This window comes from Pestalotiopsis fici, assembly GCF_000516985.1.
Source record: "Pestalotiopsis fici W106-1 unplaced genomic scaffold PFICI_Scf_7, whole genome shotgun sequence".
Lineage (NCBI taxonomy): Eukaryota > Fungi > Ascomycota > Sordariomycetes > Amphisphaeriales > Sporocadaceae > Pestalotiopsis > Pestalotiopsis fici.
In genome coordinates this window covers 506,681-529,669 of record NW_006917097.1, presented here as the reverse complement: position 1 = coordinate 529,669, position 22,989 = coordinate 506,681, and the positions used below count along the sequence as shown (strand labels likewise).

General features: G+C 49.8%; 7 protein-coding genes across 7 annotated transcripts; 2 read left to right on the top strand and 5 right to left on the bottom strand.

The window, feature by feature from the left end:
- Positions 1 to 1,825: 1,825 nt before the first annotated feature.
- PFICI_09800 (uncharacterized protein) lies at positions 1,826 to 3,055 on the bottom strand (the record flags this gene model as incomplete). The annotated part of the gene is made up of 1 exon (XM_007838381.1): positions 1,826 to 3,055. The coding sequence occupies one exon, from the start codon at positions 3,053 to 3,055 to the stop codon at positions 1,826 to 1,828; it is 1,230 nt and encodes a 409-aa protein (XP_007836572.1).
- A 1,475-nt stretch (positions 3,056 to 4,530) lies between these two features.
- On the top strand, positions 4,531 to 5,574 carry PFICI_09799 (uncharacterized protein; the record flags this gene model as incomplete). Its single annotated transcript, XM_007838380.1, has 1 exon — positions 4,531 to 5,574. One exon carries the CDS (start codon positions 4,531 to 4,533, stop codon positions 5,572 to 5,574), a length of 1,044 nt encoding a protein of 347 aa, XP_007836571.1.
- Positions 5,575 to 6,547: 973 nt separating this feature from the next.
- On the top strand, positions 6,548 to 9,460 carry PFICI_09798 (beta-glucosidase E; the record flags this gene model as incomplete). The annotated part of the gene is made up of 1 exon (XM_007838379.1): positions 6,548 to 9,460. One exon carries the CDS (start codon positions 6,548 to 6,550, stop codon positions 9,458 to 9,460), a length of 2,913 nt encoding a protein of 970 aa, XP_007836570.1.
- Positions 9,461 to 10,183: 723 nt separating this feature from the next.
- PFICI_09797 (uncharacterized protein) lies at positions 10,184 to 11,747 on the bottom strand (the record flags this gene model as incomplete). The annotated part of the gene is made up of 2 exons (XM_007838378.1): positions 10,184 to 10,586; positions 10,648 to 11,747. The coding sequence occupies 2 exons, from the start codon at positions 11,745 to 11,747 to the stop codon at positions 10,184 to 10,186; spliced, it is 1,503 nt and encodes a 500-aa protein (XP_007836569.1).
- A 2,213-nt stretch (positions 11,748 to 13,960) lies between these two features.
- Positions 13,961 to 15,216, bottom strand: PFICI_09796 (uncharacterized protein; the record flags this gene model as incomplete). The annotated part of the gene is made up of 3 exons (XM_007838377.1): positions 13,961 to 14,411; positions 14,480 to 14,982; positions 15,040 to 15,216. The coding sequence occupies 3 exons, from the start codon at positions 15,214 to 15,216 to the stop codon at positions 13,961 to 13,963; spliced, it is 1,131 nt and encodes a 376-aa protein (XP_007836568.1).
- A 1,797-nt stretch (positions 15,217 to 17,013) lies between these two features.
- Positions 17,014 to 18,987, bottom strand: PFICI_09795 (uncharacterized protein; the record flags this gene model as incomplete). Its single annotated transcript, XM_007838376.1, has 2 exons — positions 17,014 to 18,782; positions 18,855 to 18,987. 2 exons carry the CDS (start codon positions 18,985 to 18,987, stop codon positions 17,014 to 17,016), a joined length of 1,902 nt encoding a protein of 633 aa, XP_007836567.1.
- A 1,500-nt stretch (positions 18,988 to 20,487) lies between these two features.
- Positions 20,488 to 21,635, bottom strand: PFICI_09794 (uncharacterized protein; the record flags this gene model as incomplete). Its single annotated transcript, XM_007838375.1, has 2 exons — positions 20,488 to 20,531; positions 20,594 to 21,635. The coding sequence occupies 2 exons, from the start codon at positions 21,633 to 21,635 to the stop codon at positions 20,488 to 20,490; spliced, it is 1,086 nt and encodes a 361-aa protein (XP_007836566.1).
- Positions 21,636 to 22,989: the final 1,354 nt, after the last annotated feature.

Sequence of the window (22,989 nt, the reverse complement as noted above, 5' to 3'; positions counted from 1 at the left end):
TTACTGATCTACGATCACATGACAACACAAGTAATGCATGCTGGGAAAAGCCACGCTGACGAGAACAGAAATGATGTTCACTAAGCAGCATCAACAAACGCTCTAGGGCAACTAGAGCAAGCCAAACGATGGGCAAAGTCAGGCAGAGTCGGTGTTGTTATTCACAAAAGGTTCACAGACCATCCAAAGAGCAAAGACAAAGAATCTGGGATGTCACACAATTGTCAACAGATAAATACTTGATATTTCAATGACTAGTGAATAAAAGTTGCATCGAGGCAAGCGAGCCTAGTGTGGGATGCCATTGAAAGGTGCAAGGCTGGATTCACCAATACACCGATACATGAGGTGCTGTGTTCAGGTAGTGTAGCGTGGAACTGTGATACAGCTGGCTTGGATACAACTACAAAGCACGACTCTATCGTGAAGCATGAATCTTGAACCATTAGATACAAAGACATGAATGTGGTAGAAACGTAGCGGGATAAAGAGCGCCAACCTGGAGCAGGATCAGGATACCGAAACTGGCAGGGCTATCAAGACAGATATGGTACGGAGTCATAATCGCTAATCTGGGATGGGACGAAAGTGATCAAGATCAGACGAAAGATAATTACTGATATACTCGGCGAATCAAAGGTGGGTAACGAGTCTTGGGTTCAGGTAAGACAACTCGACGATGATTGCGACCTTGCTCGGAGTCTGGCAGCTGCCAGGAGCTATATTGAAAGTGCCGTCATCCAGAACCGAAACCTGTACTCGCAGGAATCTAATCAATCTTCATTCGCACAACGTATACTACGCAAACGCAGTGATTGATGACAAGTACTGAGTCGTACTAGAAGTGACACCGACAAGGGTTGGGCTGAAAGTCAATGCCGATAATCAATGTTGCATAGGCACTGGCAGAAAGAATCTGATCGCAAAGAGCCTCAGTAGAATTATAGCAAATTTTCACATCACATGGCTTTTCCTAATATCCAGGCTGTGCACAAGTTAGAACAATGAGAAAATTGAAGCTGAATCAATTCAAAAAAAAAAAAAAAAAAACGGCTGTTTCTTCTAGCTCAATAGGCAGCGATCAAAGATTATTAGTCAAACCTTGTGGCTCACTGCTGGGCCACAACAGGTTGTCATGATTTTGTACAAACACTTTGGAGAGCTTCAGAAGTGTACAGCACGAGCAGTAACATTTGTTCCCACAAGATTGAAAACATCAAGGCTCAAATTCCAGCCTGTGGAGACGAGAAAGAACAACGGGCTTTTGCCAAGAAGCCCCGTACTTGGTAGTACGATGCTTCGCAAATATCACAGAGCTGGAGTATTATGTAGATTCTATTGTTTATTTTGACTATGAGCACTGCTTCTGGAACATAATCTTTGCCCTTCTGCTTTGCAAAAAAAAAAAAGATTAATTGAGTAATCCGAAGACGCATGTCAGTAAAGCTCGGAAAATTGAACTCTTGTTGCTCTGGTGACATAAATGGACGGAAGGACAAACCCCCGCCGCAAAATTTCCACGTGAGGTACGATTATCGTGAAGCCTTCACGCATGCTGTTGGAAATCGAAGCAGATGTCTGGCACTCTTGTTTTCAGCTAGGCGATGGATTCTGGTAAGGCATCGACTGAGAACAGCCCACAGACGCGATTGAAGATACTTGGCTGCTACAGCAAAACGAGCTTATTAGCACCATGACTACGAATGCTCGCCGACCAGACTTCGATCAGCAGATTGCCTGCAATAAATCGATTTATGGTAACATTTTATGTCTTTGAGTTTATTATATTATGGGGAGAGAAAAATACTCGCGCAACAGCTCCCTGCTACGTGTGTCGTGTTGGCTGGCCAGTAGGCTCAAGAGATGAGTGAAAATTTCCAGATTCGAGAATCTTCTCAGCCGCATCGATGCCGATAAACTTCCAGACACCTGCCGTTCGTTCTTGTCGAAGGCTCTTGGCATCATCATCGGGTATCGGTCCCGCCAAAACCTCAAACTCCTGGTGCGAATCCGCATTCGTGAAGAAGACCCTATGCCACTCGACACCCGCCTCGCGCTCAACCTCGCGAATCTCCCTTTGGGCCTCCTCGATCTGACTCTTGGCGTCATTTACGGCTCGCATGTCGCCCGTGCGAATGCCCTCTAGAACTCCCGCCCATGCTCGACGAGACTCCCACGGGCTTTGCTCTTCAAGCGGCTTCACGCACAGCTCGGTGTGCGGCATATCGTCTACATCAAACTCTTCAAGATTCAATCCTTGAGCGGAGTCCTTGATGGTAAGTTTCCCGTTCCATTGTCCCTCCAGCTCATACAGCAGCTTTCCGCCGTCCCGAATATTCCTCAGTTCTGCGCTGACGCAATTCTTGGTGCCGAAACCCAGTGCCTTTTTGCCTTCAAACTCGATTGTCGCCAGATACCCCGAACTCGACGAGATGTAACACGTGCCTTGCAACTCTGGATACGGCTTGCCAGCGAGGAGGCCCTTGATGGCCATGACCGGCAGCGTCATGAGGTGGCTCTCGCCATGCGTCTCGTCGCGGATGATGGCATGTCCGACCTGCCGGACCGTGACGCCGCTGGTGGGACTGAATGAGGTTTCCTGCGCCACGTAACCCGACGACGAGATGCGGTGGTCCCGGTTGTACAAGAAGCAGGCCGTCACGGGCGGATGGTGCGACACCTGCTCCGAAACGAGCTGTGTCCGGCTCCCCGACGCCTCGTCCTCAAACGTGCCCAAGAACAGCTCCCCCAGAAAGGCGTTGAGGGGCTTCTTGGCGCCGCCGTCTGACTCTTCCGAGGCGGCACTGTAGACTTGGCGCTTGAGGCTGCAGACAAAGTTCTTCAGGATGAGCAGGGCTCGCCGGGCTGGGTCGTCTTCTACTGCCGGTTGCAAGAAGAGCTGGTGGCGCTCTGCCCATGACGCAGGGATTTCGGTTACAGATTTTGGTGAGAGAACAAAAGGCGGAGCGGTGATATTCGATAGATCCCCCTTCACTGTGGCTAGATATCCCAGGAAGTCCTTTAGTTGAGAGAAGTTGGATTGCGTCTTGGTCATCTTGTACGGCTCCAGCTGTCGGTCCAACTTCCAACGTAAATATAATAAGGCAATGTGACACACAAAGAACGGCTTCCTTAAAGTTTATTCTACGGGATATTAAATGTAGCGTCTCTTTAATGCCAGTATATGTTGATATCCGACGTAAAATGCTCGCTAGAACTTGGAAAGGTTGATATAGGTGGGCTGTGTACCTACTGAATAGCGGACAGTCCATGACGTTATTCCCACGATGCTCGCATTCGTTTACCACTAGCGTTCACAAGCCAAGCCAGCGGCGTCTACAATAATATTGAGCTTCAGGAGGCGTCATGTTGCAAGTAAGTCTAAATCTATTTACCATCAAAATGATGGGAGTTTTAGGATTAAGTTTATGGTCGTGTATATTCGTATCCCAGTCTTTGCATCTGGCATAATACATAAAGTTTTGGTCAAAGGCGGTATTTTCTAGGCACAAGATGTTGCAATTGCGGGGCCGGTCACACGCGCGCGCTCTTACACGAGAGATCCTGAGGCGTCTTTTGGTCCCTTTCTAGGTGCCTGGGGGTGGTGTAAAGAGCCTGTCTGGCAAATCCGATATCATGTTCAGAAGCTTGAACCGCAGTGTTAATGTGCCGAATGAACTTACAGCGGACAAGTCAGGGACCTTGGCCCATGTCCTCGACTAATAGCGGCATCTAGTAGCCTGAGCCGCCTCGGACAGTTTTGTCCGGATCACAAAAAAAAAAAGTCAACGTTGCCAGGAGTATTCGTAGGTATATTACTAAATACAAGCGAAAGCTTCCGAGTATGGTAATCTGGATCAAATAGCACATAGCCAATGCAGAGCTGTTTGCTTTCCTTGGGATTCGTTTCAAAAAGATCTTGGTCATATCCTGGGAGGAGTATAGCGGCATGGTTTCACTGCCGGTGGAAAATCTCGAGATATTCAAAGAACACAGACTCCTCAAGGGGTGGTCCAAGACAGCACTGATCTTGGGACAGAGATAGTTTTATGACCAAACTCCAAATGGTTACTTTTCAAAGTTGAGAGTAATCAGTGCCTTGCCAGCGGTCTGAAAGCTAGAAAGTTGTGTATCGTGGACCGAATCATCTCCTACTCGCGCCAGGCGATGATACAAAACAAAGAGCAACAAAATAGTCCTGTTTTGTGGAAACAACACAAGAAAGGACAGCAGGCCACTATTCATGCATCACTATTGCGTAAGGAATATGAAATCGTAGCGCAAAGGCGGGCGGCCGCGACATGCCACTTACAGCGTGGGCGTTGACGTCACCAGCCAGCGTAAATTATGGAGTTGAGTTACACAAATACAGCTTCGACCCAATGCCCAAAGCGAAATGAATTAACATTTCCTTGCATTTCAGATTCCGTCTATACTATTTATACTGGACTCATCACACAAGTAAACCGTTTATTTTTAGGCATTCTGTTTGTTCATTTTTCTGGTCGACTCATTGCTTATATCATCAAGATGCCGGTGAACTATCATGAGTTACAGGATGAAAAGGTCGTTGAATTACCCACATCATACGCGACATGTAGCATTGGATATAAGCCAGAGTCACATACTCTGCCACTCAAATTCAAGGCCATTGCAGATGCCGGGTTCGAGGCAATCGAGCTGTCAATGCCCGATATTCTGACCTATGGAAAACATCTCAACGGACATGAACCCCACGAAAAGGATTATGACTCACTGGTAGAAATTGGCAAGGAGATCAAAACCCAGGCAGAGGAGCATCATCTCAAGATCCTGATGCTACAGCCATTTGCCAACTTTGAGGGATGGCCTAGGGAGAGCAAGGAGAGGCAGGACGCCTTTGATCGTGCCAGGGGATGGATGAGAATTATGGAGGCTGTTGGGACTGATATGCTGCAGATCGGTTCTACGGATGCTCCGTCAAAAATCTCGTCAGACTTTGATGAGCTTGCTGCAGATCTTGCAGAACTGGCAGATATATTCGCCGAAAAAGGATTCCGGATTGCCTATGAGAATTGGTGCTGGGCTACGCATGCTCCAGGTTGGAAAGATGTTTGGAATATTGTCCAAAAGGCTGACCGACCAAATATCGGCTTATGCCTCGACACTTTTCAGAGCGCTGGCGGCGAATGGGGAGATCCAACAACCAAGTCGGGAAAGGTTGAGGATTTGTCTGCATCTGCTCTGGAAGAGAGATGGAAAGAGAGTCTGAATATGCTATCCTTGCATGTTCTTCCGGAAAAGATCTATCTCCTCCAAATCTCGGATGCGTACAAGGTCGAACCTCCGCTCGAGGCCAAGACGAATGCTGATGGTCTGCGCCCTCGTGGCCAGTGGAGTCACGATTATCGACCGCTTCCTTACGACGGTGGTTATCTACCCATTAACGATTTTCTCCACGCCGTGCTTCGCACAGGCTTCCGAGGATATCTGTCCATGGAAGTGTTCGACGAAGAGGGCCAGCAAAGGTGTGCGGATATGGGAGCCTATGCGAAGAAGGCCATGGACTCTCTGCAGAAAATGGTATCACAATAAAGAGACGATGGATGGGAATGCCACAAGATCTGGATGATATCATACAGCAACTTGTGCTGATCATCAGAAATGATGAATTCCGCCACCTGGAGTATAGCGAGGGCAATGCAACGAGTTATTCTGCTAAAGACAGAGTAAACTCTGAACGAGACCTCTACCGAGCGGCATTGGGATATATCATGCATGCAGTTAGGAAAGAAAAAAGGTTATATGATCAACTTAATACCTAGGCCTTGATGATCAGATTTTATTGTTGGTGTTGAACCTCATGGTCTTGACACCAGTAGAGCAAGTTCGTATACCTTGCCTATCTCGATGTTGGTACTAGGTTAGTATATATTGACACAAAATTCGTGCCCAAAGTTACCGTTGAACATTGTAAACTCGCTGTGGCCCTGAGCTGGCCCGCCCTGACTTGGATTCCTAGCACTCCACTATATTCGCTAAAAGGTTAGACGTTTGGCGGGGTTCCGGCAACTCAGCCGACGCGGGTTTAGGTAGGCTCAGCCCAAGGTAGTGCATGTATGGTACCTGAAGGAAGGTCGGATCCCCTTCGCACGGGCTATGTGCTAAATGATCGACGGGACATCAGCTCTGGATGGCCAAGATGGCTCGGAGGGGTCAATGCAACTGAGTGCGACGCCAAGCTGCTCCCATGTTTCAGCTCCAATGTCGGAGGCAATGTTTCAATTCAGATGTTTCTCGTTCTTCCGCGTCCCTTTATGATTTCTAGTTCTTCGTTGATTTCAATCATCTCGTGTCTCTTGTTTGAGGTTGTTGTCTGTCCGTGGAAATATTGCCCGCTGAGCTGGAGCTACCACGCGACTGACGACTTGACAATCCGCGACATATAATATATACTGTTTTACTTTTCTAGCTACCGGCCACAATCAATACAGACCGACTGTTTCGATAACGTTGACCTCCCACGTTCCTCCTATACTGGTCACTTCAATACGCTGGACCGTCCATCATGGCTCGAGACGAGAAAGAGGGCACCGGGCTCCTCGGCGCCGAACAAGACGACTACCAAGAGCGCTTCCGCAAGTCATACGAAGCTCGTGCATCCTCAGATCTAGAATCGGACCTCGATGCGACCGAATTCCTACAATCAGACCCATTGACCGCAACCAAGGGCTCCTATACGGCCGCATACCAAACACAGCCTCGCAGTCGGTGGTTACGACAGCCATGCGGCTGCTGTGCTGGCAGATCAAGAAAATGTATATGGTCATGCCTGGGTGTGTTGGCCCTCGTGTTTCTGGCTCTTGGATCGGGCGGCTTCTTTGCCTACAAGAAATACACCAGTCCTCAAGATGGGCTTTCTCCGCCGTGGTACCCGACTCCGAAAGGTGGAACGGCACGAAACTGGGCAGACAGCTACAGGAAGGCCAGTGAAATGGTCACCAAGATGACGCTTCCGGAGAAGGTCAATATCACGACGGGCACTGGTTGGATGATGGGTCCAGCCGTTGGCAACACTGGACCTGCTGTCAATGTCGGCTTCCCGTCCCTAGCCTTGCAAGATGGGCCACTCGGTATACGATTCGCAGACAACGCCACGGCCTTCCCAGCAGGAATCACCGTGGGAGCGACATGGAACAAAGATCTAATGTACAAATGGGGAAATGTCCATGCTATCGAGGCGAGGAAGAAGGGTATCAATGCCATCCTCGGTCCTTGCATAGGTCCACTCGGCCGTATGCCCGCTGGCGGGAGGAACTGGGAGGGCTTTGGCGCGGATCCATATCTACAAGGTATCGCCGCGTATCAGTCGATCAAGGGCATCCAGGATGAGGGTGTCATGGCGACCATCAAACATCTTGTTGCCAATGAGCAGGAGCATTTCCGGCAATCCTGGGAATGGGGGCTGCCAAACGCCATCTCGAGCAACATTGACGATCGAACCATGCACGAACTTTACTTGTGGCCATTCCAGGACTCAATCAAGGCCGGCGTCGCCAGTATCATGTGCAGCTACAATCAAATCAACAACTCTTATGCTTGTGGCAACTCCAAGATTCTAAACGGCATAATCAAGGATGAGATGGGTTTCCAGGGATTTGTCATGAGTGACTGGCTTGCCCAGCGTGGAGGCGTATCGAGCGCTCTGGCTGGTCTGGATATGACCATGCCAGGTGATGGCTTGTTTTGGGCAGATGGCAAGTCGCTATGGGGACCTGAGCTTACCAAGTCTATTCTGAATGGTTCTTTACCCGTCGAGAGGCTCAACGACATGGTGACCCGTATTGTCGCCTCTTGGTATCAGCTCGGGCAGGATGATACGGAGAGATTCGATCCCGACGGTCCCAACTTTTCCTCCTGGACAAACGAAGAAGTCGGAGTTGAAGCGCCTGGTAGCCCTACTGATCAGGAGACGACGGTTGTCAATGAGTTCGTCAATGTAATGGGCAATCATTCTGCTTTGGCACGACAGATAGCTGCAGAAGGCATTGTTCTTCTCAAGAATGAGCAGATTCTACCCATCGATCGTCATGGCAACACCGACATGAAGCTCAGAAAGAAGCACACTGGACATGTGCGCATCGGCATCTTTGGCGATGATGCTGGACCAAACCCCAACGGACCCAACGGATGCAAAGACCGTGGCTGCAACGAGGGCACCCTTGCCATGGGATGGGGCTCCGGTGCTGTCGAGCTGCCGTACCTTGTTACGCCCATTGACGTTCTCGGCAGCGGCTGGGATAAGGAAAAGGTCGAGGTTTCGTCTTGGCTTACGAACACGCCACCCTTCAAAGAACAACCTGATATTCTAAATAACCAGGACATTTGCATCGTCTTTGCAAACGCCGATTCGGGAGAGGGTTTCGTGAGTTGGAGCAACGTCAAGGGAGATCGTCCAGATCTGAATCTGCAAAAAGGCGGCGATGATCTGATTGTGTCGGTGGCGAATGGCTGTGGAGGCGGAACCGGCGAGACCATCGTGGTCCTCCACACCGTTGGGCCAGTCTTGATGGAGCAGTGGATTGACCTTCCGGGTGTCAAGGCGGTCTTGCTCGCCAATCTTCCTGGCCAAGAAAGTGGCAATGCCCTGGCAGATGTGATTTTTGGCGATGTCAACCCTAGTGGACGCTTACCTTGGACCATCGGTCGCAGTCTCGATGACTATGGCGATGGTGCTAAGATCATGTATTTGCCCAACGGCGTGGTTCCGCAACAAGATTTCACCGAGGGTCTCTACGTTGATTATCGGCACTTTGACAAGAAGGACGTCAAGCCCAGGTTCGAATTCGGCTTTGGTTTGAGCTATACTACCTTCGAGTTCAGCATTCCCGATCTTGTTGAGCTTAAACCAAAGAGCGCATATCCAACGCCTCGACCGAGAGATTTTGCGATGCCACCTGAGTACGATACGAGCATCCCCGACGAGAATGAGGCGCTGTTCCCTGCCGGGTTCAGAAAGCTCGAAAAGTTTGTCTATCCATACCTCGACACGGTGGATGAAATGGTGGCGGTCACAGACAAGTATCCGTACCCCGATGGTTATGATGTGCAGCAGCCTCTTTCTCCAGCTGGTGGTGACGAAGGCGGCAATCCCGACCTGTGGGAAACGTACGTTTCCATTACCACCAATGTGACCAACACTGGTGCAAATGATGGTCAGGTGGTTACTCAGCTCTACCTGATTTATCCTGCCGAGGCATCCAAGACTGAAGGCGTTGACTTTCCCATCAAGGTGCTCAGAGGGTTTGAGAAGACGCTCATAAAGCAACGGGAGACTGTTAGTGTCACATTCAACGTGACACGCCGAGACTTGAGTTATTGGGATGTCAAGGCACAGAACTGGAAAATGATTACAGAAGGAAAGTATGGATTTGTAATTGGAACGAGTTCAAAGTACCTGCACAGAGCAGCAGAGTGGTAAAGTGGCGCCATGATTAGAAATTTTCTTGGGTTATAGCGGTTTGCGTTAATCACGGCCATGAAGACCAAAAAGGCCGATCAAATTTATTACTTTTTTCTTATGCCCGCCCACGTGTCCTACACGACTGTTCTTGAATGGCCCATTCACTTTCAAAATATCCTATTTCCATGATACAGAGCAAGTGGGCCAACACATACTCCATATGAGAAATGCATGCAACCTGGCAACGCCAAGATTATAGACGCCCGCGCTTGGCAATGTCCACTATTCGTGGTGGCATATAAATCCCGAAGTGCCCTCCACCCAAGACTTGACTTTTTTTTTGCCAGCTTCCTAATCCGACAGAACTAAGAAAACGACTGCAACATTGGCATGGCACATGCTACAAGGATTGGACCAAAGATGTTCAACTCTATACTTTGCTTTCGCTACGCATGCATTCGGGTATTTCTGCATTAAATCGTCCTACGCTTCGTGCTCTTACATACGTACTAGGATAGGTATGAAGATATTCAGCAGATAGGAGGCGGCTGCTGAGCATTGATCTGGCTCTGAATCATAGATTCAACACTTGTGGAAGATATCAGGATTATGAGACTTGAGTCAAATTACGATTTATTTTGTAGAGGTTAAAAATGAGATTAATCATTAAACAATAACTCGCTAATACTTTTTAAATATGGATTATTCCATAACGTCATGGTTCTAAATATGTCCTCGAACTCAACTCTGCACGACAAACTGCTCGGCGTGACTCTTGTACAGCGTCGAGGTGTCGAGGACCTGGCCGGTTGAGGAGCGAATGAAATCGACCCGGAGATTCTGGGTATCGAGGAATGACACCTGCGCATACGAGAAATCGTCGGCATAGGCAAAGGCATTATAGTCCTGCGTGGTGCCGACCGAGCTGAGCCCTTCAATGTTGCCCGAGCCGCCGGCCACAATGTACATGGGCGCCTTGGGATCCTGCAGGCCGTTTGCGTCGGCCGTCGAGTTGACGACGGGCAGGAAGCGCTGCGAGTTGTGCACGTGGCCAAAGATGGCCAGGTCGACGCCATACTTGTACAGTAACGGCTCAAATGCATCCTGGCATGCGTCACACGCATCGCCGCCGCTGGTGGTGTACCTAAGGCCCAGAGGTTAGCGGGTTGTGTCTTTATTTTGTGATAGGGCTTAGCACAACATACCAAGGTCTGTGTCCGCCGACAATAATCCACGGCGTCACATTTCGGTCCACCGACGCCAAGTCAGCCTCGAGGAAAGCCAATTGCTGGCCCGAGGAGCCAAAGGGACCGGCATTGAGGCCCGCAGAGCCGCCGATGCCATCGGGAGCGTCGGCAAAGTCGGTCTCGGTGTCAATCATGACAACGTGGACCATGCCGTACTCGAACGAGTACCAAAAGGGCGGGTTGGCCAGCAGCTTGGCGGCATTGGCATTCACCTTGGCGTTCTCGTCGGCCGAGGTGGACGAAAAGGCCGTCGGCAGGGTGCGGCCGAAGCGGTTCATGAAGTCGGTAAAGTTCTTTTGGCCCTCGGCGCACAATTCGCCCAGGTAAGGGATCTCCTGGCAGTTGGCTTCGTGGTTGCCGGGGCTGGTCATGTAGGGCTTGCGGCTCGCAATAGGCTCGAGCTGGCCGTAAAAGTTTTCAAGAATGGCCTCAAAGGCGTTGACGCCGTCGAAGATGTTCTTGCCCTTGAGGTACCAGTCGTCTGCGTAGGCCAGGTCGCCGGGGTGGACGATCAGTTCGTAATCGTTGATGGTGTTGGCCAGCCGGCCAATGGTCGTGTGGTTCAGCGCAGGAGGAATATAGGGAATGGTGTCCCTCTTTGTCATGTCCATGTCAATGGTGAATCCATCCTGGCCATATACACCGAGGTCTATAACAGCATTGAGGGCAAACGGGGTAGTGTCGCCTGGTGTGCGCGGGCTGAAGAAGTGATCAACTGTCGAATTGGTCGACACTATTTGGTAATAGTAGGTTGTAGCGGGAGTCAAGTCTTCGAGGACCACGGCGTTTGAATATGTCCTAGAGGTAGGATATGTGACTGAACTCGTTGAACAGGCGAGCGAAGTCAGATTAGTCTCCGAGGTGCCGTACTGAACGCACGGTTGGTCGAGTTCCTGGAAAGTATTCCAGCCAATAGAAACCGAACCAGGACCTTGTATGGCAATTCGCTTTTGCACTGGAGTCGTCAGGTCAGACGGCTTGGGAGGGTAACTTGCTGACGCCGATGCAGACAGAACCAGCAGCGGCAAGGCTGCCAACGACTTGGCGAGGTAGATCATCCTTGGCCACGGGTGCTTGTTTACTAGACTTGCTCACAGCTCAGAGAAGAGAGGTCGACAGTATTTGTGATCGATATTCCTGCGGCTTTGAGCTTAAAATATGGTCGTCCTCTGTGTGTATCTGGGTCCACAATTAGTTTTCCTGATGATACCCAAGCACATGCTTTTGGAGATGGTATTTTATCCAGCTTTCTTTGCTCTCCCCATCTATAAAGCGAAACGACCGAGGCAGCACGAATATGGTACCCACGCGCGTACTGAAGGGAAAGGACCTCTGGGCAATTACCAAACATCCCAGAGTGTCATCAATGCCGGATGCCAGCTTAATTCTCTTAGTCGCGAGCTAGTTTCCGTTTTCCCCAAGCTCTTTCCGACGAGACTGTCAGATTCGCATTCGGAGCCCCCAAGGGCAGCCAGAGGAGCCTGTACCTCTGTCCAATCGCGTAGCCGCCATTTGCCCACGAGCAGTGGTTGCAGGGGCTCTGCGGGTTTCGGTGGCTCAGCACCGGCCGATGTAACTCGCCGATCACGGGTGCAATCTTGATAATTGACATCTTGTTTTCGGTATCCTAATCATGGCGATAATATTGCGCTGCGGGTTCCTGATCTGCGATTCGAAGATTGGCAAGACACGTGCTGTGGTCCAAGTGACCTGGGAGCTGATTCGTGAATTTGCGCTGGAATGGAACTGGGTGTCCACATTTTCACGATTGCAGATCGGTACCACAGCCGAGGACTTTTCTTCATATCGCTGCTACACAGGCGGCCAAGCATCTTTGCTCCTCTTCACCACATCATCAGATCCAAAAGTGAGCCGTGTTACTGCTAATGATCAAGAACTTTCAAAGTCAGGCCGCGTAACAAGATGTTAGTTGTGTTTTATGATCTTTTTAGTGACGGGACGTTTTTGCTGGTGAAGAACGCTACGCTTATCGTGTTGGCCGTTCAAATCCTTAATTTCGGTGAACCCGCCATCGCCGGAAGTGCCCTTTTACGATGGTCGCCGCGAGTAGTGACTCCACCCGCCGCCAAAAAAGTTTATGTTTGCGCCAGGTTACTATCTGATCTATAGGAAAATACCTGCTCTCGAATGATATGGGTTGTGTATATATGGGACGAATATTTGGATGTGCATTGAAGCATAGAAAAGCGATGGTGCATCCGGGTGAGAGGCTTGAGCCCCAATCTACCGCACGGAGACTAGATGTGATGTCCATGGCACGTCTCCAGAACATGGGGTTCCATGTTTCATGGTGAGTCTTTACAAATGCAGTGTTTGACTGCAAAGTTGATGATATTGTTGCACAATATGATATCGTGCAAGTAAGAATTGGCAGAAATAACTCCGTCCCCGCTTATGGAAGCTGAAACAGAATAAGAAAGCCCAGCCTTGCCACCTTTTTTTTTTCTTTTTTTGAGCAAAGTCATGACTTGTCATATACTACATTGGGATGCAGATGGTGTTTCGAGGACTAGCGTCAGAGCATACCATCATTCGTATAGAATTGCGAGTCGAGGGCCACAATTCATATTCTGAGCACAATTCGTCAAAGCCATCTTCGAAGATCTGGCACTGAGGTGGTCGACAATAGGCAGATGGAGAGAGCAAATTTTTGATCGTGGAAGATCAGCGGGTCGATGCCCACTCGGGGGAAGGTAACGATGAGAATGGCGATTACGCACCAAGAAAGACATCACAAGCACGGTTCCACCATGGCGCAATTGGCTAGCGCGTCAGACTGTTATCACTTTGAGCAATCTGGAGGCTGACAGTTCGACCCTGTCTGGTGGAGGACCTTTCTCTTTTGCCAGCTTTGGAGCTGCACAATCTTTTTCTATCTTTTTTTTCCTTCTTCTTGCGAATGGAGGCCCTTGGGTGATATGGTAGAGATGCACCTGCATGCAGAGTGGGAAGATTACTTGTGCTATGATTTTGCCCGAAAAGGCCTGTCCGCGACCTGTCGCTCTTCCCTATATCAAGGTCGCCATTCAACCCGGCGTATTGAGCATGACACATTTATTTCTGTTGCAATCTGAAGTTGTTTTGTGTAATTTCATTTTTGGGAAATGAACATTTCAAAATCATGATGTTTGACATTGATTTCAACATATCTATACAGCGTGAAACGTGAAACTTGAATTTGGGTATCCTTTGAGAAAGAACTATGACATTCATAAAGAAAAGAATGGGCTATGACAGTGAGAGTTCAACTTCAGACTTCAGACTTCAGGGATGGCGAGCTTGGAGAATGAGGCGATTCAACCACAAACGGGTACTCGGCCTTGATGCCCCCATCGCTCTCTTCGTGGTCAGACTCATCTTTGAGCCTCCTCCAGTCGCTGTCCCCAAGTGCGTGTGAAGTAGCGACAGAAAGGCATCTCTCCGTAATGGGTGTGATGACAGCCAGGCTCCGTGGTATCCGGCGAGGAAGTGGTAATGTCCTCAAGGTTACAAGAGCCAGCGGCGGTTGTTTCTTCCCGGAAGATTGCTTGACTTTATTCCATATGAAGCGGCGCAATGAGGGGGTTGAGCCAGCAATAATACCGACTGCTGACTCGACGTTGGACCAGAGGACAATATTCGCAACATGTGCAGCGAGATTGTCGCTTGGGTTGTAGTAACATTTGATGTATGGGATTCGGATAACCGTGGTAATCGAGGCCCTGGATAATGTCTTATTAGTCTTTATATAGCACAGAAGATTGTTCTCGTCCGATGGTAGACAACTCACAAAGAACTGACAGAAAGCAACAAGGTGCCCCAGATTTTGGTCTTCATTTTCGCCTCGGTCCGCCACAATACGATGCCTGGCAGCACTGCGCAAGCAAGGTCGGTTGCAATGGAGCAGGCAGTAGATGTGTATAACAATCCAATCATGGCATCCAAGCCCGAGCAAACAAAGCTGCCTTCCCGGTACGTTTTTGCGCCTGGTCTGCCTGACAATGGATGACACAGGGTCAACACGCCAATAAAAGTAGTGAGGTAGTTTGCAATGACAATGGCGAATAGAGACCATATCGCGATTCGGTAGACTTTGTTGGGATTCGCGATTCGGTACAGCGTAGTGCAAACCGAACACTTTATGAATAGGAGAGCATGAAAGTAAACCATCATTCCAACTACAAAATAACCGATGGACTGGACTTTCAAGAAGGCGTTGAGATCTGTGTTATTTGTACCGATACCACGGTATGCGCCAACGCACGCGAGGGCAACATTGACCAAGAACAAGACCTGTTTAACCATTAGTATATTTCTGCCAAAGTCTACTTGTTAGGCAGAGTGTCGTACCAAGCCAATGGCAATCAAGCTGTCGTCCCAACCAAATGACCTTTCCTTGTATCGGAGGTAGAACCTCAGGATGACAATGATCGACGACACACCTCCCAAGATGCTGGAGGATAGAACAACTGCCAGCCCAGGGCCGTTTAGACTGGAAACCCACCGGGCATCGGCATCGATCACCATGTTTAGTTGAATATCATCAGAACCCTCCCGTGCTCAAAGGCCGCATTTGAGCAACAATATACTGGCGAGGGCGAGACAACAGCATCGCGAAATGTAAAGACAACTAACAAATGTGAGACTGCAAGACTCGGATGGGAGGATGATGAACAAGATGAAGAAAACGGGTACGTTGGATGAGATCATATGGTACCTTGGTAGTCTCCACGACGCCACAGGTGCTTATGGAACCAGAATTGGAGCAACAACTGAGCTTCAAACTCTCGTGTCTGTAAAAGCGAGTAAATAAGCTGCAGCTCTCAAAAAGAACACTTGAGATGGCCGGAGTATTTGCTCTATTTAGTTAGCTGACCTACCGATCGACTCTACGGGTCTATTCCCCTAAACCTTACTATGGAGTAGGGCAGTAGCTGAAGCTCGCTGTTCCTACCTTAGTGCGACTGCTAAGGCTAGGTGGTGAGGTAATAGTAAGTAGATATAGGTAGGTATTCAAGCTGGAAAAGGAACACCAAGCATAATTGATGCTCTTGAATTATTCTTCATCCCTTCATACTCGTGGAACAGAGAGACTCCGCGGAGGAATTTCCAACCCCCATCGGGTTCGCCCCTTGTCGGAGAGCGCGGCACTGACAAAAAGTCGCGTGAGCGTCATTTGGCTACTGGCATCATACATGCACCTAAGAAGGCCTGGCAATCATCTGTGCGCGAATTCGTCTCGTGCCCAGCCGTCCCGGCCTGTATTTTAGTTCCCGGGGAGAATGGAATGTGGGCTAAAGGGCTGAACCAAGTTGGACAAAAGGCGACGATGGTAAGCCAGATCAACTGCTAGTGCTAGTTAAGGCACCAACAAATAACAAGAATGCCCACTGGGTTACTCGATATGAGTAGACGTTTTCCCATAGCAGTAAAGTTTGACCAAAGAAAATAAGTGTCCGTCGCCTGAAACCCCCGAAAGCACCTGAACTTCCCGCGGTTTATTTCCATTTTGTACTGGCGCAGCAACTTATCCTACAGATCGACACGGGGTTGACGGGCACTTTATGGACCTTTCTCTTCACAGTCGCCAGGTGACAAGGATATAATTGCGTCGATAATTCCGCACTGCATGCAAGGGACCCAGATGTACCACGTCAATGGGATGACTATGGTCATCTACGGAAATAGTTAAGTAGCAGTAGCATCGCTCGTCTACACCAACTCGCGGTGCTATATAGGTGTATCAACTTGGCCCGGCCCCAACGATTGCCGTCGATTTCGGGAGCGCACGATCCCGCAGGAGAACCCACAGCACCTTGGTGTCGGAAGCTTGGGAGTAGGGTGTTTCTGTGTTGGTAATCAAGGAATATAGATATGTTCGTCGACCTCATAACTAGATGATCGACAAGGAGGGGTTCAGCGAGTTGATATCCGGATGCAAAGGTTTCAGGACCATTATCCACATGCTGCACTCTACATTTCTCTTCAAATATTGACCAGAAGATTCGCGGAAGATCTTGTGGTTCCTACTAAGCGTCGGATGAATCTTCGGTTGCCATCCAGGTTTACGAGTATATGGGCTTGGCTAGGCCATTTCCATAGCTTATTAAAGATAGAGATTTGTCTTGCTGTCAATATCTGATGGAAATTGAAGAACTATCTTCTTATACCTATATGGGATACTCTGAAAACTACCTAGATAGCTTTAGTGAGATGATTTGGACAGCAGGCTTCAAGATACATTCCAAAATAAACCATGGCCAAGTAATAACAAAAACAGAGAAAACCATCCCAACAAGCCTTAAATATCCATACATAAACTCTCTATTGTTCCTTCTTGAGAAGGTCAGCAGCCATATCTCTGAGTTTGTACTTTTGAATCTTTCCGCTGGCCGTTTTGGGGTATTCATCAATCCACCAAATGTGCTTGGGCACGAGGTGGCCACTGAGCTTCTCCTTGACCCAGCGCCTAATGTCCTCTTCACGCAATTCATTGCCGCCGCTTCCTCCAGAAGACGGATCAGCGTCCGATATCGTCGCGCAGCCCTGGGCCGGTACCACAAAGGCGCCCACCGACTCCCCGTACTTGTCGTCGGGCACGCCGACGACGCTGACCTCCTGGACGCCAGGACACTGAAAGATGCAGTTCTCCACCTCGAGCGGGTGGATATTCTCGCCGCCGCGGATGATGAGGTCCTTGATGCGGCCCGTGATCTCGACGTAGCCCTGGTCGTCCATCCGCGCCTCGTCGCCCGAGTACATCCATACGCGGCCGCCGTCGTCTGGGTCAGCGATGCGGTCCTCGGCCGTCCGCGCCTCGTCGTTGTAGTATCCCTTCATGACGAGGTAGCCCGAAGAGGCCAGCTCGCCTCGCTCGCCCAGGGGCAAAACCCGCGTGCGGTCGAGGGGGTCGATGACCTTGACGGCCGTGTGCGGCATGGCTCGGCCTACGGTTCCTGTCCTCTTCTCCAGCGGGTCGTCGGGGGCCGTCATGAGGGAGACGGGGCTCGTCTCCGTCTGCCCATAACAAATGACCAGATCCTGTAGACCAACCGTTTTGAATAAGCGGCGCATGAGCGACTCGGGTACCGAACTACCCGCGGCGATGCCCTTCCTCAGCTTGCTAAAGGCCCCCTCTGGTAATTTGGCGGAAAATGCCGGATTGGAAAGCAGCTCGAGCTCGGCAACGAACATGGTCGCAACGCCATAGAGACCAGTTGCGTGTTGCTCGGCAACCATGTGTAGACTAGCAGCTGGGTCGAACGCTGGCGATGGAAAACAGAGAGCCGCGCCAGTAGTAGCTGTTGCCATGATCCCCAGTACTGAGCCGAAGCAGTGGAATAAGGGGGCCGGACAGGTGATAAAATCCTCGGGTACAAGACCCATGCGTTTCGCTATAAAGTGGCCGTTGTTCAAGATGTTAGTATGAGACAGCATGGCCGCCTTGGGGAGCGAGGTTGTCCCGCTTGTGAACTGGATATTGATGGTCTCATCGGCTGACAAAGGTGAGTCAGGCGTGAGTGATCGAGGCGATCCGTCGAGCAGTTGCGAAAATGGGGTCAGAGCTCGGAACTCTTGAACGGGAAAATCCACCTGATCGTGGAAAGACGTATTGTCCACCATCACGACACGCTTCAGACTGGGAACCTCGGAAGACTCGATCTTGCCTTTCAAGTTGGGTAGAAATGACTGCAAGAGAGGGAGATTGCTGCGACCCCTACATGGTTTGTATGGAAGATCTGTAACGGCGCCAATGATGAGAATCTCGGCGCTGAGATGATCAAGTGCCGCAACCAGTTGCTGTGCGTTGAAGGTCGGGTTGAGAGGCACCAGAATCGCCCCAAGCTTGAAAATGGCATACGTCAAGGCGGCATTTTCAGTGACGTTTCCCAGACTCACAGCTACACGATCGCCCTTTTTGACTCCCAGAGATCGTAAAGAGCTTGCGATTGTGTTTGAAAGTGTATCCAGTGCGTCATAGGTCAGCGTTGTTGTTTTCGGTGCGGTAATTTGGCCAGTAGGAACAGAGGGCAGCAGAGAATATATCGTGGGTGACCGGAATAATACCGCAGGTCTATCACCATATTCTGACACTATTTTTGAAAAGTGTTCCGGTATGGTACACCGTAGTAGTGAGGGCTTAATTTGAATCAGTCAAGTAATACCATAGCATGTGTAAGGTAGTCGAGAAGTTCCAAGTGAAGAAAGGACGAAGAGAAAACGCAACCCGAAAACACAAGCTGTAGTTTCAAAAGCCAACTCAAACTTTGGGAATTGTTCTTGGCTTTCAGTGACCATCTCGATCGATCGAGAAGATCTGGAAAGCCATGATCGTCGCCTCCCATGTTCTCCCTTGCTCGCTTCCAAGCAAGTCGACAATGCCTCATGGAGATGCGGAACCTATGGGGACAACAAGAGACATGATGGAAATATTAGCTCACCTCACTTGGCCCTTCTGCATAACTCAGGCCGGATGGATCCAACTTCGAAGTTGCAAAGAATCTTTGCAAAACCCGAATGCTGACGCCTGGTCTCCGGATCCCACGACAAGCCATGGCCTGCCTCCCAAAACGCCTCCCTGCTATCATGATCGCTTTTGCCGCGAACAAAAATCCAACCAAGTTTTTTTTCTTTCTTTACTGTCAAGATTCCCTGGTCAATCTCTCTCTCTCCCTCTCTCCCCGAGATGTTTCCCCCCTTTCACTTCACAGCTCCAAGACAACGCAAAGACGTATAAGCGGCCAACCCCCCTCTCTCGTGACTTGTCTCATAACAAGCGGGGTTGGTGGACCGAGACGTAATTGTGGGTTTTATAGATGCAACTCAGGAGTATTCATTCCCTTCATCGGTCATCAACGGAGCAGTGTACAGACGATGCTTAAACCTGTGATCGAGGCTCAAAATTGGAATTGAACGAAGGACAAAATGACAGCGACAGCAGAACCAAAAACAGAAACAATACCGTCCGGAAAACATTGGCTAATGGAGAGCCCGCAGCGGCTAGAAATGGATGTCAGATCCTGGGGTAGAGAATGTGGGGTAGGTGCTGGTTATACGGAATAGTGCTAGGTGGATATGTTCTTGAGTGGCCTGGATAATAAGTGCTTATGCCAAGAAGGACATAACCTTGCACTCCGGACTAATATGTGCTATTCGTGATCATTGCGAACTGAAGATGTATCCATCCACGTTGGAGCTGACCCTGTGCTGCTAAAATCAGAGGTCATGAACTTTCCGAGCAGTGGTCAAGTCAGTGTGATTCAAGTGCGCGACCCGATCGTATCTATAATGGGACACGACTGGCTAACGCTTGAAGGCTTACATTTTCAGGCTTCGCCTCAAAGTTTCCGTAAGACCATTGGCCCGCTGGGCGTCTAGTTGGTATGGAGGGAATTTATCATCCTCTACCAAAGTCGCGATGGTTTGGTAAAACAGGGGTATGCTACACTTCATAACCTGGCATTGGACCAAGACGCATTTGCTGATAATAGCAGGAAGCTGAGATTTCAGCAATTCCCGGAACATTCAAATTTCCTCTTACCAAAACGCCATGCTCTATGCAGTATGTAGGGTATAAAACCGTCCCTCGTGCGTGTGCCCGTCAAGACGATTCCGGATGTAGTCCGTGTTACATTGTATATCATGCCAACATGAATTCCTGACAACGTGCAACCGTTCTCTCAATCCCGCTCCGCTTCCTAACCCAAGCGGTTGCATATAGGAGAAACCCCAGGTCGGGGAAATAATACATCAAAGCGAACGATGATTTTGTTTTCAAAACGGTGCGATCAAAAGGTTCTAGCTTCCGCCAATATGGCGTTCGTTCTCGGGCTTCCAGGTTCCTACAATGGCAAAGTTAGTGAGATGGTCAATAATGTTTGGGTGGTATTCTGGGCGAATTCACCTTCAAACCTGTGATGTACAAAGGCCATAGGGTCATTGATATCCTTTGCTCCCATTTGTTGAACACCAGGCGAGAAACTGGTAATTGGAAGGACCACGACGTCGCCAACTTTCTTGGGGGTCTCCATTCCAGTGAAATTTGCCCATGTGATATTGCCCTGACTTTGGCTCATATCAAAGAAGCGATCGTCATTAAAGTAGTCAAATACTGTATCCGTGAATACGGCCGGTCCTGTAAATTCGACAATACTCTTCTTCTTGGTGATGAACACGCCCTCCTCCTGTCTTTTCAGTGTCTCCTTTGTGATGCGCATGATAATGTCCCGAAGCACAGGGTGGCCTGGCTTGGATTGAATCGTCCACTGGCAGAACTGGATGCGCCTGCTGTACCACTCTGCCCAATCAGGGCGGTCAGGATCAGCCTCGATACCGACGACGAGACCAACGCTTTCCTTTGGCACTGAGTCGGGTATCCATTCCAACGCGCTTTTCAGGGCGCTTGTGTCAATGTCTGAGTAGATTCCTCCTCTTGCGAACAGAATGAGATACCGGAAAAAGTCGGCCTTGAGGACGGGTTCTGGTAGCGCATGGTAGGCTTTGAGGACTTCGGGGACGGCGGCGTAGAGAACGCGCAACAATTGCGCCGCAACAGCATCCGTGATGACCTCGTGCACAAAACCCGGGTGCAAATTTGTCCATGACGCTTCCTGCTCACGGAAATGGAACTTGCCTTCGGCGGGAGTGTACTTCCAAGTCTGCCATATGTACGCTGGAAACTTGCTTTCGACATCGTAGGGGTACTGGTATGCCAGCTTATCGTACAATGACATCTTGGACATGTCCTGGAGAGCCTTCTGGGCAGGAACATGCCTATCATCTTGCTTCAATGCAGCGGCGGCATGATCGGAGGTCGAGGGCGAGTCCTTTTTCGACGGTGCTGCTATTTGTTCGTCGCTTGCGGTCGAGCCGTGCGATTGCCGGAGCAATATGAAAGCTGTGAGGAAGAAGGCGGCAAAGAGAATGGCCCTTTTGAAGGACAGCATTTTGGCGGCGGGCCCTCCTTAAGCGGTATTGCAAGCCTGCGATTCGAGAGAGGCGGAAATGCGGCGGAATCGAGAATGGTGTCAATCGTCTTGAGGAATGGCGAAATCGACAACTACCTGGGTAGGTATGCTAGCTCTAGTAGAGAACAGTAGTAGACATGAGCAATTGCCGAGAGCTCAGAGGGTATATGCAAGAGCTGTTAATTGTTTGACGTAGAAGATGCTGATCGTAGGATGGAGTAGGAAGGTCGACAGTATATAGGCGACAAAAAGGTCAGGAGCTCTGATTTGCGGATTGGAGATGCCAACCAGGGAGGGAGTTTAACGAAAAAAGGGTGATTGTGTTCTTTTTCTTGTCGGAGAAGCTAATTGCTATATGGAGATAGCTTTTTTGCGAAATTGCCTCGTTGGTAGGTAGTCGCCTCCCCACCGCAAGACTACCCAATGGCCAAAAGCTACCGGTCGAGGTCAGGGAACGAGGTAGTCGTGAAAGAGGTTCGTGATGTTCACGACCCAAAAGTCTTGGATGAGGAAAATGCGACGCGGATGCCAGGGACGGAAATCTAGGAGGGCTCAAGTCTTGGCAACCGATTTCTAGAAGTACCAGTAGGGATCTTATTACTATGTACCTACTGGGCATGCTGCACTACATAGGTAGCCTGTACGTAGCCTGTAGGCTGGCTGGGATCCTCGAGGGCGGCGGGTCCAGTCCCCAAGCTACCTGACCTACGTTAGCCTAAAAGCCCCCACTGAGACGCTTGCGTCAGACTCTCTTCCCACTCGCTAACAAGATGAAGCCTCTTCAAGCCTCCGTGCCTCTTCAACGGCTGGAGCCGAGCAAGCAAAGATAAGGTGAGATGAGAGCAAATTTGTTCAACGACCGACCGCCGACTGCCCCAGTGCAGGTAGTCAATAGTGTAGATACGGGTACTCGCTGCTCTTCGCTTGCCTTTGCCCCGGTTACGTTTCTTGATTTCGACGCACCAATCAAATGCCCAGCAATCACCTCATGGCTCTCACGGCCCTCAAATTCGCAATCAGTGATCGCCAATGACCTTGCCTGGCTTCGCCAGAGTACGCAAAAAATGCTACATCAAGCTTTGGTGGGATTGGTTCTGTGGTCAGCATCCTGCAGAGACTACTACGAGCATTATTAGTGTAGAAGCACACGGTGACCTCTTGCGCGTACCTTGCCTACATGGCCGTATCTATGTATCCTCTATACTCCATACGCACGCATGGCCCTGCCAAGCTGTCGAAGGTTGTCCACACTGGCCACGTAAACCCTTACGTCCTCAAGTGCTCACCCACCTCTGTCCGATGATGTACGAATATATCTCTCAGCATAGCCTTG